The sequence below is a fragment of the Ceratotherium simum genome, chromosome X (genome assembly GCF_057802395.1).
Source record: "Ceratotherium simum simum isolate JZ-2026a chromosome X, ASM5780239v1, whole genome shotgun sequence".
NCBI lineage: Eukaryota > Metazoa > Chordata > Mammalia > Perissodactyla > Rhinocerotidae > Ceratotherium > Ceratotherium simum.
The window spans coordinates 33,152,975-33,171,761 of record NC_141940.1 but is presented as its reverse complement, the minus strand read 5'-3'; the positions used below and the strand labels follow the sequence as shown (position 1 = coordinate 33,171,761).

The 18,787-nt window shown below is 37.1% G+C and overlaps 1 protein-coding gene across 2 annotated transcripts in view; it reads left to right on the top strand.

Annotated features, from left to right (window-relative positions):
• The window catches only part of PLS3 (plastin 3), an 80,132-nt gene that overhangs the window by 22,616 nt on the left and 38,729 nt on the right, over positions 1 to 18,787 (top strand). The window contains exons 2-3 of one of the 2 annotated variants that reach the window (XM_087426511.1): positions 15,641 to 15,712; positions 17,961 to 18,044. In XM_087426511.1, the coding sequence (XP_087282637.1) occupies positions 17,972 to 18,044 (73 nt within the window). In that variant the 5' untranslated portion in view covers positions 15,641 to 15,712; positions 17,961 to 17,971. The remainder of the gene's footprint in view (positions 1 to 15,640; positions 15,713 to 17,960; positions 18,045 to 18,787) is intronic. The other variant, XM_004440511.3, reaches the window with a different exon arrangement.

The following is an 18,787-nucleotide window of genomic DNA, read 5'->3' as shown; positions in this document are numbered from 1 at the left end:
GTTCTTGTTTCCTCTTCTTTCCTTTTTCCTCTCCTGTCTCCTATTCTTTCCCCTTTCCTTTCCCATCCTTCTTTTTTTGAATGAGACATCCTCAGGATAGAAAGGTGTAGAGCCTATGAGTTATTCCTATGTATGATTTTATTAGCTATGAACAGAACACTGATGTCCTTTTTTTCCTAGTTTCATTGAGATATGATTGACATAGAACATTATGTTAGTTTCAGGTGTACAACATAATGATTTGATGTATGTGTGTATTGTGAAATGATCACCACAATAAGTCTAGTTAACATCCACCACCTCACATAGTTACAATTTTTTTTCTTGTGATGAGATCTTTTAAGATCTGCTCTCTGAGCAACTTTCAAATATACAATTCAGTATTGTTAACTATAGTCACCATAAATGTCTTTAAAATCAGTTTCTTGCCCCATGTGTAGTTCAGTTGATAATTTTTGGAGGACTTGTACTTAAAACTACCTTCTGTTTATTTCAGCCTTTTGTGTTAGTGCCTTAGGACAAGGTATATAATTTAGTGTATAATAAGACAGAGCTAATAAATACTTACTGTTGAGAAGACATTCCTTGGAATATTGAAATTAAGATATTTTTGTGGCTTATTTTCTTCTCAAATGTGAAAAAAATGATTACATAAACCAGGTCGATTTGATTGTTAAAACTTGACACATCCATGCAACAAGAAGTTTGTGTACCTAATACTACTCCTAGTATAAATTTCGTAAACTTTCCACTATAGTCCAAAATTACAGTGGCAGTTTGCTGCATGTTAATTTGGTTCCTGCTTTATGTTAGATCCCTGTACTTCAATGTTTCACTCACTGTGGGTGTTATTTGTTTGCTTTATAAGTCATGAAGATTGGTAAAATCCTGTTTCATTAAAGGACAATAGATCAGTGTTATTGAGGTATGTCATTAAGCAGTGTGGGAGAGGCCTCCAATGTGTATGTCACACATGGAAAGAATATACCTGGTACTGGGTGTGGTGGGGAGCATGATGTTTGAATGAAGATTGGAAGAGACTAAAAATACTGTGCCTAGATCTAGTGTTCTAACTGCATACTACCCTGATTTGTCTATGAAACACTCGTGCGACTTTGGGCGTGCCTCTTTCCTTCCTATCCACCTGAGGTGTGTGTGTGTGTACACAGGTGTGTGTGTGTGAACTTTTAACTTTATGGATTTGTTTGTAACATCTGAGAGAGAGAGAGAGAACTTGAGAGTTGTACGTGTGCAGATAAAACATAGTTTGGTTTCCATTGGCTTTCCTCAGCATTCATCATGGTGAATTTGGAATGCAGTGTAAAAGTTGTTTTCATTCTGTGACGTGCTTATAAAAATATGAAACATATTACACAAGCTTTGCCACCATTTTTCTATTCCCAAACCAATTTTCATTACCCGTAGTAAAAACAGAGATTCAGTTCACACACAGAGTCACACACATGCGCATAGCATACACAAACACACTCCTCCTCTTCCCCCAACCCAGCCCCACACATCCACACAGACCTCAGATGATGAGTGAGACATTTAGAAGGTTACAAAATGGGCCCCAGACTAAAACTGGTTGAACTACTGATGTGATAGAACAGTCTTTCAGGAAATGTCCTAGTATTTACTAAGTAGAAGATGTGCATTTTTGAAGGGAGTATCCATTTCTAGAACTTTCACCACAACGTTTTGTAGTTTAAATGAGTTCCATTCTGTTATGAACAGACTTTAAAATCAGCGACTTGGTCTTGACAGATTTCACTCCATCAAAGATTCGCCTTAGAGTTCAGAAAGCTAGAAAGCATGCACATTTCAGATGACCATGAAAGGGAAAGTCATGGAAGCCATTTCTAGGAGGCATTATCACTGAAGAAGTTAGTAGCACTTGGGACAGACCCTTCTAAGTGGTCTGCAGGGACAAATGTGGCTGAAGAAAAGGTAAGGCTGGGAAAACCCAGAAGTTCTGCTCTAACATTGATCCTGTCTTCTTACCCGAGACAATTTCCTGTGCCCCAATTTTCTCTGTCTGTAAAATGCATGATAATACGTACATGTATATCCTTTCTTCCAGTTAGCTCAAAGTGCTTGAGCGTTACTTTCTATCTCAGTTATTCCCTGACGGTCACAGGCAGACGGTGCTATGCTTGTTTTACAAATGGTGAAATTGGGACTGGGGAAAGTTGAAGAGGCTTCACATAGTAAGTCAGCAGTGAAAACAGATGGAAAAACACACCCTCTGGCTCCTGCCGCTGTATTCCTTCTGTTTCTGAATTGTGTTGCCTTTTTGATATTTCATGCAGTTTTTGTTATTGATGAGATAAATTAAAGTGCTTCCACTAAAGAGACAACATGTAATCCAGTGTCTGCTAATGGTGGTTAGTGATGAAGACAGAACACTGCCTCATAATGTGGACTATCCCAAACCTTTTTACAAGTGAGTGCAGTGTGATTGCCTCCTTATTTTGAGAATTCAATATGTTATCATAAAGTGCTTCATTTTGTTTGTTTTATATTATTTATAAAGGACTGGAGTGTCTGTTATCTCACTTTCATTCTTATTAGGTAGATAGAGCAGATGGTATTATGCATGTTATATCCCAGACAGATTATAATAATTTCCACCACTCACCGAGCACCTTGCTGGGGACAGATGCTCTTATGTACTTATATCGTCTCATTTAATCATCATAGCAACCCTGTGAAGTATGTGGAATTAACTCCACTTTTAAAAATACAAACCTAGGGGGCCGGCCCCGTGGCTTGGCGGTTAAGTGCATGCGCTCTGCTGCTGGCGGCCCTGGTTCGGATCCCGGGCGCGCACCGACGCGCCGCTTCTCCGGCCATGCTGAGGCCGAGTCCCACACACAGCAACTAGAAGGATGTGCAGCTATGACACACAACTGTCTACTGGGGCTTTGGGGGAAAAAATAAATAAATAAAATCTTTAAAAAAAAAAATACAAACCTAGGACTCAGGGAAGCTAAGTAATTTTTTTCAAGGTCACACAGACTTCCATTCCAGTCTGGCAGACTCCTAAGACCCTGATGTTGCCCTTGTATTCCATTTCCTTTCAAATGATTGGCTTGCTCTGTGCCGGTATTCTAAATGGCCTCCTGAGACTAGCACAGTACTCCTATTGATTTTCTGTTCTCTCCCATAAACGGCACTCACAACTAACCAGTTGCTTAATTTAGCAATTAACTGATTAGAATTGCTAGACCAGTTAAAAAGCAAATTTCAATAATACGAACAGCAGTTATCACAATCTAATGCCTACCATGTGCCAGGCTATGATCTAAATTTTGAACACATATTAAATCAATTTAAGTGTCACAACAATGTACAGAGTAGTTACTGTTATCCCTGGATAAGAAAACAGAGGCACAAGAGCTTAAGCAACTTGTCGAAGGACACACACAGCTAGAAAATTGTGGAGAACAGATTTGAACCCAATCTGGCTCCAGAGCTCTTAACTACTCTGCAGGACTGCCTCTCAATAGAAAATTCAGTTCAGCAAGTATTGGCTTACTTCCTATATGCTATGCCAGTAGAAAATATAGTTCCTACACTTAATAGCTTGCATTTTCAACCAAAAACAAGATGTAGATACAATAAATGCTGTAACACCTAGAATGTGGAGTGTAAATGTTGTGTGAAGGCATGAATAAGTATGGATCAAAATGAATAATAGAGAACGTTAAGTGGTCTGAGACAGTTAACTTGCCTTTCTAAGTAATGTACTTTACTACGAACAAGTGATTTGGGCACTGGGGAGAAGATGGTTCCATGTGTTCTAAAATAAGCAGGTTACTTGGCTAATGTTCAAACTCTAAATAGGTATGTGGGTTGTAGCTGTTTGACCTGAACCAACTTTAAATTCCCTTGTGCTCTTGCATGATTTCAGTGGAGCTGGAATGAAAAAATTAACCTATCTCTAAATATTGTGAAGTTAGAATTTATTAATACTTGGCAAAATACTGTGAGGCTGACAGGAAGGGGATTCGTAAGTATTGTATCATTCTTTTGTCAGGGTGTTCTCTTTTTCTAGCAGGAAGTGTTATGACTTGCTCTCTAAAGTTGCAATTGTAAGAAGAATGTTGGGTTTCCAGATTGGCGTTCTGGGCGTGGGAGGTTCCTTCTATTAGTGCTTCGAGAGAAAGAAACAGGTTTGCTCTCGTCTCACAGAAGGGTAACTATTTTAATATTATTTTCTTAGGCTCTAACTTTTAGATTACTGAATATTAAAGCAGAAATTTACTTAAAAAATCTTGGAATTCTTATTATGTGTTTGGGTAGTTAAACATTTGGAGACACTTTCTAAATCTTATTTATTCAAGTAGAATCAAATTTGTCTTAAGAGAAATTTTTGAAGTTTAGAAGCTAATCTGTTCTCTGTATATTCTGTCTTTTCTTTATTTTGGGAATATTTTAGGGACTTTGTACTTTTTAAAAATTGGTTTTGAGATTCTAATTATATAGCTGTATCTATCAAGTTAAATACCCAAAGGTTTAAATGTAGAAACTATTACTTTTTGTCTTGGGTAAGGGGAAGATGGGATTTCAAATGCCTTTGATTTTTGGTAAATGGTTTTTCAAAATTCTGTGAAACAGAAGTTGAGGTAGCTGTCATGACAGAGCATGTCATGATTAGATTGGTATTCTCCTCCTACAAAATGACTTATGACACAGTTGTCCTAGTGTTTGTTTATACTTTACAAAATACATGAAAATCATTGGTGCTGAAATCTTGGTGGTGTTACTATAACATGATAGTGATAGTGATTTCCAGTGCTCACAAGCTCACCAGGGTTTTCCGTCACATGGTGATCATAGAAGTTTTATTTTTCCTTTTTTCAATACAGCTGGTTATATAAATCCCGACTCTGCGTTAAAGGTAACCTCTCAGATTGGTTGTATTTAGTACACTCGTATGAAGTAAAAAAAGTGAAGTATGAAACAAAAGAATTTAGTTTTCTCAGTTAACAAGTACTATATTTGAGAACGTATAAGCAAGGTATGTAACACTGCAGGAGGCACTTTCAGCGGCTACTAGATAAGCTTTCGGCTTAGCTCAAAGTTTAAGCTGAAATTGTAACTCTAGTGATTCCTGAGTTGCACATCATATTTTGTTTTCAGTTGAAGTATGTTAACTAGTCTCATCTTGCCTTGTGATATCTGTATATATATATACCTGAAGGTTGCCCTTGGCTTCAAAGTTATTTTTCATAGGAAAGGAGAATGGAAATACCCCTCAGATGTGAAGGTTAATTAATTTCGTTAGCAGCAGATATATTTTTTTATGAATTATTCAGATATTTTTGGAAAGTGTCCAAGTTTACCTAGGAAATATGGAAGGGATTAGACCTTTTAAAATCCATGGAGTTACTAAACCTTAGCTTTGTAAAGATAGGGGAAGGAGAGGTGTCATTTTGTTGTGTCTTTGAGTTTGATGTAGAATTCTTCATCACAGGAGAAGGGGCTTTTAGAATGTGAGACGTACATTAAATATCTGCAAAACTCTTGCCTGGCAATAATTTAAAGAATGTTTTCAATCTGACTAAATTGAATTGACTGTTTCTATTATTGGAAAAGTTATTAACTTATTTTTAAATAGCCATTGCTTTAAGATCTTATCTTTTTTTATCAAGACCAAAAGAGGAAAGGGAAACTTTTACTTAAAATGGAGATATTTGATAGTCCTCCAGGAAATGACACAGGATTGGGCACCCTTTGGGATTTAAGTGACTCATAGATATTGGTACTTGAAAAAAAGATCAATTAGAATGTAGCTTATGCTAGATTCTAGAATAGAATAGGGATATTTCCAGAAAATGAACTCATTTCTTAATAGCTATGTAGGGTGAAATCAGGGGATGTCTGGGGTTTGCTTTAAAATAATTCAGAAGAAAGAGAGAGACAGGGAAGGAGGGGAAAAAAAGAGAGAGGACAAGAAGGGAGAATAGATGTAGCAATTGTGGGGAAATCCTAATAAATGTAAAATCTGGATGATGGGTTTATGGGCATTTGTTGTACTATTTTCTCTTTTGTATATATTGAAAATTTTCATAACAAAAAATTTAAGTATAGCTTTAGTTTGAGGCAATTTACATTCATTTCTAAATGTTACTTTTATCTATAAATTGCAGGTTTGTCAAAACGTGATTTGTGCATAATGTATATTATTATACAGGTGAAATGTGGTGCTTGGTTGCCAAAATTACTGCAAGTAAAAACTGTTGCTGAAAAAAAACTTTCTGTTTGACTTTCAGCTAACTTCAAAGGACTGTTGCAAACATCTTGAAGAGTTTTGGTATCTTGAAGTATTAAACAAGAGTAGATAGTTAAAGCATGCTAACAGGCCAATTGCATGTGAAGAATGTGGGAACATTACTATGTCTTGACTATTTTGTTCACAGCTTTCTCTGTAGAGTATGCATTTTTAAAACCACGTGAGACAGCTATTTAGCCTGCATTATGTTTAAGTCCGTTCACTTTCCCTACTTGCCTCCATCAGAGTTTATTTATTCAACAATCGTTTGGTAGGTGTTCATTGTGAGCCAAGATACAAGGTCAGGTAAGATCCCAACCCTGCTTTCTAGGAGCTCACAGACTAGTGGAGGAGATTGAGGAGTAGATGGTCATTACACGCTGAAAGGGAGTTGCTGGTTAGCAACTATGACTCTATAGTGCATCTCCTTTAAAACAAGACAAACAGAAAATTTGAGATGGCTTAATTAGTTGTAGGTATTAGAGAAGTAGGAAGAGGGCTGAGAGAGCTTAGTTGGACTCTGTGCAGTCCCCCATGCGTGACTTTGCAAATAACAGCCATCTCTGCTCTCCTGCCCTTCTTAATAATCCTTCCTACCTCTCTCATGCATCTGTAGGCGTTGTTGGAGCAGCATACATGCGGGAGATAGCAATCTCTTCTTCACATTAAATAGTAAGCTAATGTTTAAGTCTCCTTAAAGTTTTTGGGTGTATCCAAGGCAAAATTGCAGTTATGGGTAAGCAGCTACTTGGGGTTGGATAAAGGGTAGAGTTAGCCTTCAGTCACTGATAGAGCCTTCCAAAGTTCGTTTCTCGATTTATTTGGAATTTGAAACACATTTTGTCATGGAAATAGTAGGTAAGGTTTTTCGGGTCACTTCACAAATGTCCCTGAAATGGTATACTATGTTACCTGAAATGAGACTTTTCTCTTTTTTTCAAAAAAGTAACTATCTTTGTTTAAATAATTAATACATATGATTCAAAATGAAAAATTTGAAAAGGTATAAATTGAAAAGTCTCCCTCCCTCCCTGTTCTGCTTCGGCCTACCTCCCCCGCAACACTGTAACCAGTGTTATTAATTCCTAGTGCATCTCGCCATCTGTTTTTATGCATATGTAAGTGAATATTATGTATAGATAATTTGCCCCCACATTTTAACAGAAATAGCAGCATATTATATACACTGTTCTATACCTCGCCTTTTTCCCCTAGTGAACAGTACATCTTAGAAATCTCTGAAATGAGACTTTTTGTGTTCATATTATTTTTTTGTGTTCATATTATTTTAATCTAAATGAACTGTAGAAGCATAGTTGCTAAATATATCCAGATTTATGTTCCATCAGCCAGTTGCTTTATTCTCTAGTCCCGAATACTGTATAACCTAACAGCATATATACCAGTGCCTCATGGGAAAATACTGTCAGTTTTATTTGGGGTTATCTAGTGGTGTCCTCTGTTTAGTTTTACCAATTTGCGGCTGAAATGTCAGGTAGAATTACCAGGAGATGTAGGCCTGAAAAATAACCTCGCTAAGTAAAGTATGCTGTGCATGTCAAATATTGCTTTCATAGAAGTTTGCTCTCCACATTGACTATAACAAGCAATTTTTAATAATGCTGAGGTGCTGGAATCATAAACAGTAAAATCCTTCACCCCTTTTCCTTCTGCTTTAACGTCTCCTAAACTTTTAGGACTAGGAACCTGTGACATGTATGAGGACATTCAGGGTGTAACTCACTTGTTTTGACTTTCAGAGCAACAAATCATTAAATTGAGAAAGAAGCATATAGCCTCTTAAGCTATTAAAATTTCTCCTTTACTGAGATTCCATTAAAATTTTCTCAAAGGAGGCAAACAGAACTCCAACCGCTTGCTTCTTGAGAAAAATCAGTTGTAAGGTTACAAACTAATCACTAAAAAACTATGGGTACCATAGTGACAGCTTATGCATGAAAAAAAAATCCTAAATAAAAAGTAAGTCACATAGATACTTGAGTGTTTGGTTATGTTTATACTAAGTTATTAGCACTGATACAATTGGAGTGGCTGTTCACAGTACTTAGCATTTAAGAAGCAGAAATTAAGCAATATTAAATACAGTGAAGCAAAAGCATATCATAAATAGGAATGAATGTGCCACAAGAGAACGTAAGCATTTGTGTGCCTTTTTTTTAAGAAGTACGACCTGTTTTATTGTCAGTACCCATTTAACACCAGTGTTTTGAAGAAAGAAATTTTAGAACTCTAAAATGTAAAGTCTTTACTAAACCTGTTGTTTTACACAATTACAGTTTTGGTGATTTCAGTTCAAGAATTAAGTGAATCCCTTATCCTTTAAGTAACGAAAACGAGTTAGTATTAGCTAGAGGGGTCACTATCTACATTTTGTGGCGACAGTTCATATTTCTCAATATCATGGTCACATTTGTCAGGAGCTTGTAAATTGTCTTCCATAGGCTATAATAGGCATGGGCCTTCTTTCCACAAGGCAGAGTGTGGCCTCTTTGTTTTTGTTTTTATGGTAAGAGTAGTTAATTATCTTCTCTCACACGCTCTTTTAATTTTATATTTGCCGCACAGCTCTCTGTCTTGGGCAAAGTCACTTAACTACCGTAGGCTCTTGTTTCTTCCCTAATACAATTTCAGTAATCATTGGATATTGGACATGCTGGGACTTATCACTACCCTCGATACGTTGCGGTCAGTTGGAATATTTTTGAGCCATGCCTCTGTACCCAGCATCCAGCAATGGATTATTATTGTGGGAGTGTATGAGAAGAAGATGAAGTTTAGACTCTGTTTTTGAGAAACAAACAATCTTGAAATAAGACTTTCAGAGCAGGTAGTTAAACAAGTATTTGTGTGCTGTCGATAAGGAATGGTTCTCTTTTATTGGGGAAGTTTATTCTCTTTGACCAAGTTTGAGGATCTGTGTGGAGGAGGCAGATGAACTGAAGCAAGTAGGATGTCCCAGACAGACTGTCCTCACATGCACTTATATAACTATAGGAGAAAGTCTATAATTAAATTGCTAAATTTTGTGGCAAGATTCTAAATCCTGTGGGGGTTGAAGAGAGAGATCAGCAGGGGGTAGACTCATTGCGAAATGTGGTTTGGGAGAGGATGAGGCTTCTGATGAACCTTGAAGAGTGAGTAGAATTTGGATAGGGAGAGAAGAAAAATTAAGAGGAGGGCATTATAAGTGTGAGAGGTAGATACAGAGAGAGTCCTTAGTGGGAGAGAAGGAAAGAGGAAGTGGGGCAGGGTAAAATGAAAGGTACTGATATAGGAATTAACAGGACATGTTCAGGAGGATGGCTGTGATCCAAAAGCTAATTTTGAGTATTGTTGAAAGGTAAAAGTGGTTAGATGTGACTAGTAGGACCACCCTAGAGGACCTGGAATAATAGGCAGAGATTAGCTAATCTGTGTAGGCATAAGCAATTATAGCTTCCTAAAAGGGGACTGACATGATCAAAATGGTTGTGGACGATATTTGACTCAAAAGATATTTACTGAGAATGCACTGTATCCATGCATTATACTAAATGCTATGGTGAATACAGAGATGAGTAAACTGTATTTCTACTCTAATAAGTTTATAGTCTTGTTGGGGAAATAAATCCATTCAATAAGCCATTCTTGAGGAGGCTAAGTATATAGCATCATGGCTGAGAATACTGACTTTGGTGTCAGGCAGACCTGAGTTTGAGACCTGGCTCTACTTCTCTCTAGCTGTGTGACTTTGAGCAAGTTACTCAACTTCTCTAAGCCTGTTTGCTCTTCTGTAAGATGGGAATAACAGTATTACCTGGTTCATAGAGCTTTTCTGAGAAGTAACTTACATGATGTATATAAAGCGTTTAGCACAGTCCATATAAATAATGAGTCCTCCATAAATGTTAGCTGCTATAATGTAAACTTACAATGATATGTTATTATATTATCTTTATTATTTTTATTATTACCTACTCTGTAGACACTGGGAATAGGGGCTGGGAATATGAAAATGAATGGGATATGGTCCCTTCCATCAGTGACTTTTATATAATAGTATTAAATGCTATCCTTGTCGTAACATATTTTCTCATTCAAAAATTGGTACTTATAGTCTGACGGTAAAACAAGGTATTGAAAATTGGAGCTTTCTGAAAGAATCCAGCACTGGCTGTAATAAAGAAAGCACACAGTTCTGTGAGAGTACTGGGAAGAGAGAATTATTATCTCAAGTGGGGACAATCTGAAGAGACTTCCTCAAAGATGCTTTTGAAGAGTAAATAGGAGGTGGGTGAAGAGCATTCCACTGGAGAGAACCACAGAGGAGAAGGAATGGAGGTGGAAAAATACATGGCCTGCTTGGGGGGGAATAGGGTATCTTTATGGAGTGTGATTCAAGGGTGCAGTGCGAGTAATGGGAAGTAACATTGGAAAGATAGGCAGATATCAATACAGAAAAGTATAGGGCCTTGAATGTTGTGCTTAGAAGCTGGGTCTTTCTTTTGTATGGAATATGTCATAGATCTGCTCTTCAGGAAGTTAGCTGTGTAAAGATCACACTGAAGGGAGACAAGCCTGTAGATAGATCAGCTAAAAGGCTTTTGGAATAGGCCAGATGGGAGATGATGAAGGGTGTGATAGAAGAATCCAGAGTGCTTAGTGATTTACTTCAACCTCCCTTTGTTTCCTGTGGGCAAACTTTGGTCTCAAATTTGTAAACGTGGAGACTGAGGAAAGTGGGGAAATTGAAGAGGAGACCTGATTTGGCAGGAGAGAGAGTTGCAAAAGGGGGAAATAATGTGGCAAGAAGTTCAGTTGTAGACACTTAGACTTTCCTGACTGGAGTCCTCCTCACTTACCTTCCTTCTCAAGTCCAGATTTTGAGTGTAGCCCTTCTAAATTGGACTCTGACCTTCTGCTCCAATTGTGTCTGTCACAAACCCTAGGCACAATGCTCCAACCACACTATCTTTCTCCAGCTCCAGAATATCATCTCTTTATGTCTCTGTGCCTAGAATGCCTTTACAGTGATGTCTATCTGAGGAATTCTACTTATGTTCTAAGATAAAGTTCAAAAGTCATCTTCTCTGGAAAACCTTCCCGGACGCCCACCACTCAGTAGATATGACTATAATAGCATGATAGCACTAATATTATGTCTTTGTTTTTCTATCTATTTCCCCCACTAGACAGTAAGCTCTTTGAGAGAAGGGGACTTTGGGTCCTAGTTCTCTCTATCGGCAGCACCCAACACAGTGCCAGGTACATACTAAGCCTTCAATTATGGGTTGAATATAAATGAGTAAGTTGGTGAATATGGTAGACATTCAAATGGAAATCTTCTAAAGTTATTGGACCGGAGCTTGAGTAATCATAGTAAGAGTAGATGAGCTTTAGCTCACTCAAGAGTGTCGCACACCCATCTGGCCTGGAGACTAGTGCTGTTGACTTACCTAACTAGGGAGAAGGCAGGGTGGCAGTTTCTGTTGGTACAGGTAGGTTTGTGAAGTGTGGGTGTTCCAAAGCACGGCTCGTTTTGGACTGAGGAAGGTGACAAATACACTTTTTTTGTTGACCACTGTTGAATTGTTCACACATAGTAGTGGCAATGTCTTTTTTTTTTTCATTTGTAGTGAAATAATGTATTCTTTCATGTTTTGTCCACCCTTTGTTGCTCTCTTCTTTATGACACGAGCTTAAGTATGTGTTGCCAAATCTCTGATTTAAGTAGTCAGCCTCTCTTTCCCAATTCTACTTACCGGGCATACTGGTGGCTGGGATCAAGTCTGTGGTGAATATCCCTGCTTTTATGTTTTAGTTGCCTTTCGATTTCAAGAAAAAAAATATGAAGTTCATAATCAACTATAATTATCTATGGATGAGTTTCCCAATGTGTATGCCCTGCCTCCTGACCCACGTGGTACCGAGTGACACAGAGTAGTAAATAGATTATTTAGTCAGCTGCATTCCTAAGGTGAATCGCTTTAGGGGATGAAAACAGGCACCCCTCCTCATCTCCATCAAATTCCTTTTTGAATTTGAGTAATAGTTTCAGGTAGTTAATTGTAGCTACACCTTTCTCAGCAAAGATTTGTGTTCGGGGGTTTAAGTATAGTTAAGTGAGCCAGTGGAGTGGTTTCATAATTGCCGTATTGTTAGTCAAACTCTGTAATTAGGGATGACTTCATAGGCATAAGATTCCTCTATGGGTGACGCCCTGAATTCAGACCCAGTTGTACACCATATCCTTTTATGAAAAAACAAACAAACAAGGTTTTGTTTGCTTTTGTTTTATTCCCTTATTTGAAAATCTGTTTTCCTGTGTCTTGGATGTTTAGGGAGTGAGCGAGTTTGCTTTTTTTCTGCTGCTTTCCCTTTATAGAGGAGGCAGGCACAGGCGCTCGGGAGGAAACAGAATTTGGGACAGATCAAAGTGCTTTGCAGATGAGAGAATTCAGAAAAATGCAGAGATCTTGGCAGCTTTTATTTTTGATTAGTATTTCATTTGCTAAATTTAAATGGAGGGAAAATATATTTCTATTTTTTTTTTAATATCAGCACGCTGTCTCTCTGTCTTCCTCCATGTAAATAAAGTTCACTTTTGTGGGAAGACAGACGGGGAAAAGGACATATTTCGAAAGTCAGACTTTCTTATTTGTCAATCACGTACTGTGAAATTGAAGTTAAACTTTTATTCAGCAAGTAATATTTACTTTTTACCTCTTCACCTTTTATCTTTCATTGCTCATGAAAAAAATGTGCAAATTGGGAGGAATGTGACAATATTGACAAACTGTTAGCTATTTTTAAAAGTGGTCCGAAACATTTGAAGTAAAATTTGTACTTTTTTTGTTTTATGTCTTCTGGCCACTCTTCAAGTTGTGTTTAGAAACTGGCCTTATGAAGGAGCCAAATTGAATCATGGGTAAAAAGTGGCTGAGAGGTTTTCTTTAGGCCCATCCTTCTTAAATTACTTTGATTGAAAGCTTATAATTGTTATATATGAAGGACATCTATTATACTCTGTAGTCAATAATTATAGGGCAAAGGGGATAACCTTTCATATATCCCATTTAAAAAGTTCTTAGTAGAACCTATGCCTTATATATATATAGCCTCTCACAATTACTTAGGCATTCATTTATTCCCCATTTTCTTTCATTAAGGATTTCAACTTGCTGTATAATACTTTATACATAATTTACAATGTGCCTTCACATACGCCATCTTTAATCTTCATGAGGACCCTGGGGAAGTAGGTACTTATCACTATTTTCAAATGAAGAAACTGAGGCTCAGAGAGATTAAATAATCTTGCTTATGGACACACTGCTAGGAAATAGCAGAGTCAGGGCACTAATTGATGTCTTGTGATTCCACATCCACATCCCACAGTCTCTCCATTATAACATGCTACCTCCTTGGGTGAGGAACAACCGCTTGCTACAGGTGCTCAGGATTGAATGAAGTGTCTACAGGGCAGTAATGATGTCAAATCCTGTTTTGCTTCGTAAGCCCCAGTCTGGAATGTTTTAGTTGCTTTGAGTGAAAAAGGCCCTAAAGTACGACTGCCCCATGAAGAGGAATAGAGCTTCCATAATTTTAGTTTGTAAGATTTTAATTTTTAAAAATCTGATGATGCTACCTACCTAGCAGTCTTTCCTAAGTTATATAAATGTGATGTTTTCTCCCAAGATAGTACTTAATTGTTTGATTTCCTTAAAGATACCCTCAAGCACCTCTGAGTAGTCTTAAGGACAAACCTTGTGTGGGAAACATCTGCATTAAATAGCTAATTTAAAAATTGTGATTTTTATCAGCTAAAGCATATATTGTGAGCCTTTTAAATTTGACTTTGTGCTTCTTAGTTTTAGCTCAGGTATTACTGGGTAGCATTTATTTATTTACTTTCAAATAATTATAAATAAATGAAATTTATTTAAGTGAGAGACTCCTAAATTATTCTGTTATCCTGGACCAAACTTGCCTGGGAATGTTGTTTTGGGGCTATATGCCTGTTCCAATTCTTCCTTTTATTCTTATTCAGGTGTGCCTCTTCATGTCTCCTGTAGATGACAAATCTAAGTTACAGATGTAAAAGAAGTCAGTTTAGGCTTTCCTTAAGACAAGTTAGACAGGAATAAGAAATTAGACAACTTGGAAGTATATTTTGGGTTTTGTTTAATGCTGTGTTGTATTAGTATATATATATATATTTTATAATTTTATTTATTTATTTTTCCCCCAAAGCCCCAGTAGATAGTTGTATGTCATAGCTGCACATCCTTCTAGTTGCTGTATGTGGGACACCGCCTCAGCATGGCTGGACAAGCAGTGCGTTGGTGCGAGCCCGGATCCGAACCTGGGCCGCCAGCAGCGGAGCACGCGCATTTAACCGCTAAGCCACGGGGCCGGCCCTGTATTAGTATATTTTTTTAAGTAAACAGGTGCCTTGAAATCATTTCTATGAGATCTAAGTATTTCCTAATTTAGTAGGAAGAACAACAGCACTGCTTTCCTGGCCTACCTGAGAAGGAATTAATACTCCTGAAAGTCTCCAGAGCCTTCTCCCTTCTATACTTTGTTTTGCAGCCACTAACTCACTTTGTATCAAATTATAATTATTTATATATGTTTGCCTTCCCCAGATTGTAAATTCCTTGAGGGCAGGAGCTAGGCATATAACAGATGCCTAAAATAGTGGCAAAATTGTGTGAGGATAGCGGTGTGTGTGTTGAGGAGGAGTATGAAGAACAGGGAAAGAGATTTCTACCCGGTTCAGCCCTGCTGCCTGCAAAGGGGCGAAGCGGGAGAGAAGGATTTAGTCAGAACCCACTAGTCAGCAGGGATGAAAGGGGGGTGGGAGGATGGGGAGGTGTTATGTCCAGAACCATCTCTGTCTAATTTTCTCTTTTGTATAGAAGCAATACAGTAGTATGAGAATAAAATCAATTGTCTTTTTTTTTAAGTCACATACTTTAGATTATTACTCACAAACTGCCCAAACTGGAAAGGACCTTTAGAGATAAAGGAGAGGCCACATGTTTTGGATTTTCCGAGACGGTGTCACTTTCAGACTTTCTGTGCCTTTGTTCTACGTGGTATAATTCATGGACATGGGAAATAATTTCGTATTGAAAACATGATTACTTAAAATATGTGTAAAGGAAATTGGAGTAAATCTTGTATAGTATTTTTATAATCAGGAATGTTGAACATCATATTAGTAAAATATAGAATACTTTTTTCAAGTACTGTCATTAGGTTGCAGCTTAACTTATGAAAACCTGCTTTTTACTCTTAATCTTTAAAATGCATGACTTGATAGCTACCTGAAGATCTTTGTTTACCTTATAGAGCCTCTGAAAGGTGTTTTTACTCAACTTTCCTGAGAAATTGTCTGCCTTTAGCATCATCCTAAAATCACAGGTAAGAAAAGTTTATGAACAGACAAATTCTGTTTTATGTTTTTTAAAAGTCTATTTTTATTTAATTTTGTAAAATACCAGACATTGTGAACATGTATTGCGTTATGGTGGAAACTTAGCTAGTAGTATCATACGGCCGTTTTAAAACTCAGAGATTTGAGAAATCTGAGTTTGAATTCCAGTTCCGCGGTCTCTCCGAACCTAAGTTATCTAATAAGAAAAAAGGGGGTAAGAATATTTACCTCATTAGGCTGTTTTGAGTGTTCAGGGAATTAATATGAATATGGATTTATCTACTGTATTGCTTGGCACATAGTTGTTGCATGGATGAATTTATTAAAGTACTATTTTATTGAGTGCCTTACTGTGTGCCTGGGGCTGTGGTAAGTTCTAGAGATGACAGCTGTGGCTGTGAAAAGACAGATGTGGTCCAGCTCTCTGAGAGCCTCTGGGTACTGAGTAGTACTGAGTATTAGTCTGAATGGCAAAATGATGAGTTGGTGAGTAGTTTTTTAACTTTTAATAAAAGTGTCTAAAAGGGATAAATATAAGGTCTCAAATTTGTATTTTGTACAGTTTGTGAAATTTAACACATAGAATACTTTTTTGAAAAAGCAAAACATTTAGGGCAGTGAAACTATTCTGTTTGGTACTTTAGTGGTGGATACATGTCATTATATATTTGTCAAAACCCATAGAATGTACAACACCAAGAATGAACCTAGTGTAAACTATGGACTTTGGGTGATAATGATGGGTCAATGTAGGTTCATCAACTGTGACAAGTGTGCCACTCTGGTGGGAGGTATTAATAACGGGGGAGCCTGTGTGTGTGTGAGTGCAGGGGGTGTATGGGAACTGAATTCTCTGTACTTTCTGCTCAATTTTGCTGTGAACCTAAAACTATTCTAACAAGTAAGGTCCTGAAAAAAGATTAAAAGAGAGGAAAAAAAGGCAACACATAATCATTTTCATTTTCTTCTGTCCAAAAACCGTTAATATGTTTGTATTTGGGGATTATCCATTGTGATACAGACCTCCTTTCTCTATTGCAAGGCTCAGTAAAGTTTTTCTGTGAAGGTCCAAATCATAAATATTGTGCGCCAAGAGGCAAAAGCAAGAATGTTATATTATTAATATCAAGGATATAGTATATTAATTCTACAAAGTTTTACTGACAAAATTCAAAGTATGCTAATAACTCAGTACTTATTTTTGGTAATACAGATCTACTGATGAGAAGAATGGAATTCTTTTTTTTCTGAGATAACATTTCACTTAATTGAGGTTCAAAATAAATATGTCTTATCGTCAAAATTGACTGCAAATGTTTATCTGTAAAAACCATACTTGGCTTGGGAGCCATATAAAAATAAGCAGTGGTCCAGATTATGGCCCACAGGCCATGGTGTGCTAACCCCTCTCTATCAATTAAATAGGTAAAATAGGACCAAATCACAAGGATGTAAACTCAAATAATATAATAAGTTATGTGCACAAGGCTGTGTTCATTAGCACACATTGAGTGTATTTCTATATCAAAGCCAATTAGAATTTGTTTTAGTTGACTCCTTTAATGGGAGTGACTGATAAGTGTTAGGGTGCTATTTGAAAATTAGTGTTTTCATAGTGAATGATTTTAAAGTGGCTTAATGGAAAAAACGGTAACTATGGATGTTCCCTAACCTTATTGTGGTAATCATTTCACAATATATACGTATATCAAATCATCACGGTGTACACCTTAAACTTCTGCAATATTATATGTCAGTTATATCTTAATAAAGTGGAAAAAATGGAAATAAACAGTAAGATAGATAGATGGATAGATGAATGAATAGACAGAGGGATAGACAGATAAAGGCTTAATGGAAAAGTTACATTTTACGTAAATCTTTGGTCATGTAATTTTAGTTTTGGCACATATCACCAAGAATTTCTATTATGTATCTCTTTCCTGTCATTGCTGGCTACCTTGGCCCTTCCTTACACTCTTTGAACGTAATATAAGATTTTGGCCTTGAAAGGAAGATTCAGAAATATTTTTTTCTGAATAACTTTTGATAAAAGATGACTTCTCATTTTTCTTTATTATGGCTGTAGCTACAAATGTGGGAACCTATTCAGAGGTTTTAGTAGTTTGCATTTCTGTTTAAATTATCCCTGAGAAGAGAATTTCGCAGGAGTGACTGTAATGTATTCATCCCCCAAATTTTTGAAAGTCTTAAACCATTTTGGTTTCTCTTTAGATCCTTTTTAAATGGATGAGATGGCTACCACTCAGATTTCCAAAGATGAGCTTGATGAGCTCAAAGAGGCCTTTGCAAAAGTTGGTAAGTATTTTTTGTGGTGTAACTATAGTAAAGCAACCTTTAGCCCTAATCAAAATTATTGATCTAAAACATTATATGAATGGTTAATCACAAACCTTAGGGCAAAATAGTTAAATTGATGGGATAGAGTTTTAGAAGCTATGCTTTAAACTGTATTATTTCTTTTTTTAAAGATTTTATTTATTTATTTTCCCCCCCCAAAGCCCCAGTAGATAGTTGTATGTCATAGCTGCACATCCTTCTAGTTGCTGTATGTGGGACACGGCCTCAGCATGGCCGGAGAAGCGGTGCGTCGGTGCGCGCCCGGGATCCGAACCCGGGCCGCCAGCAGTGGAGCATGCGCACTCTACTGCTAAGCCAAGGGGCTGGCCCTAAACTGTATTATTTCTAATTATATCTAGTATCTAATGTAGTCAAATGGTTTTAGTCCAAGGTCCCAGTCCTTAACTGGGGGCTGCTGTGGCTCCTAAAATTTTTAGACAAATTTTGTATTGTTATAGTATTTGGTGTATCATATTTTCTGAGGAGAGGATTTGGAGCTTTTACCATATTTTCAAAGGGATGTGTGACCCCTGAAAACGTTAAGAACCGTTAGATGTTGTTTTACCTTTCCCTAATTAGCTTGGCTTTATTGCCTTTTTCATGGATCTGTGCCTTTGGATAAAGCAGACTGTTCTACCTTCTCACATTAAATTATAGCATCAGGATAAGATGAAAAGGCATAGCACACCATTTAGTTTATC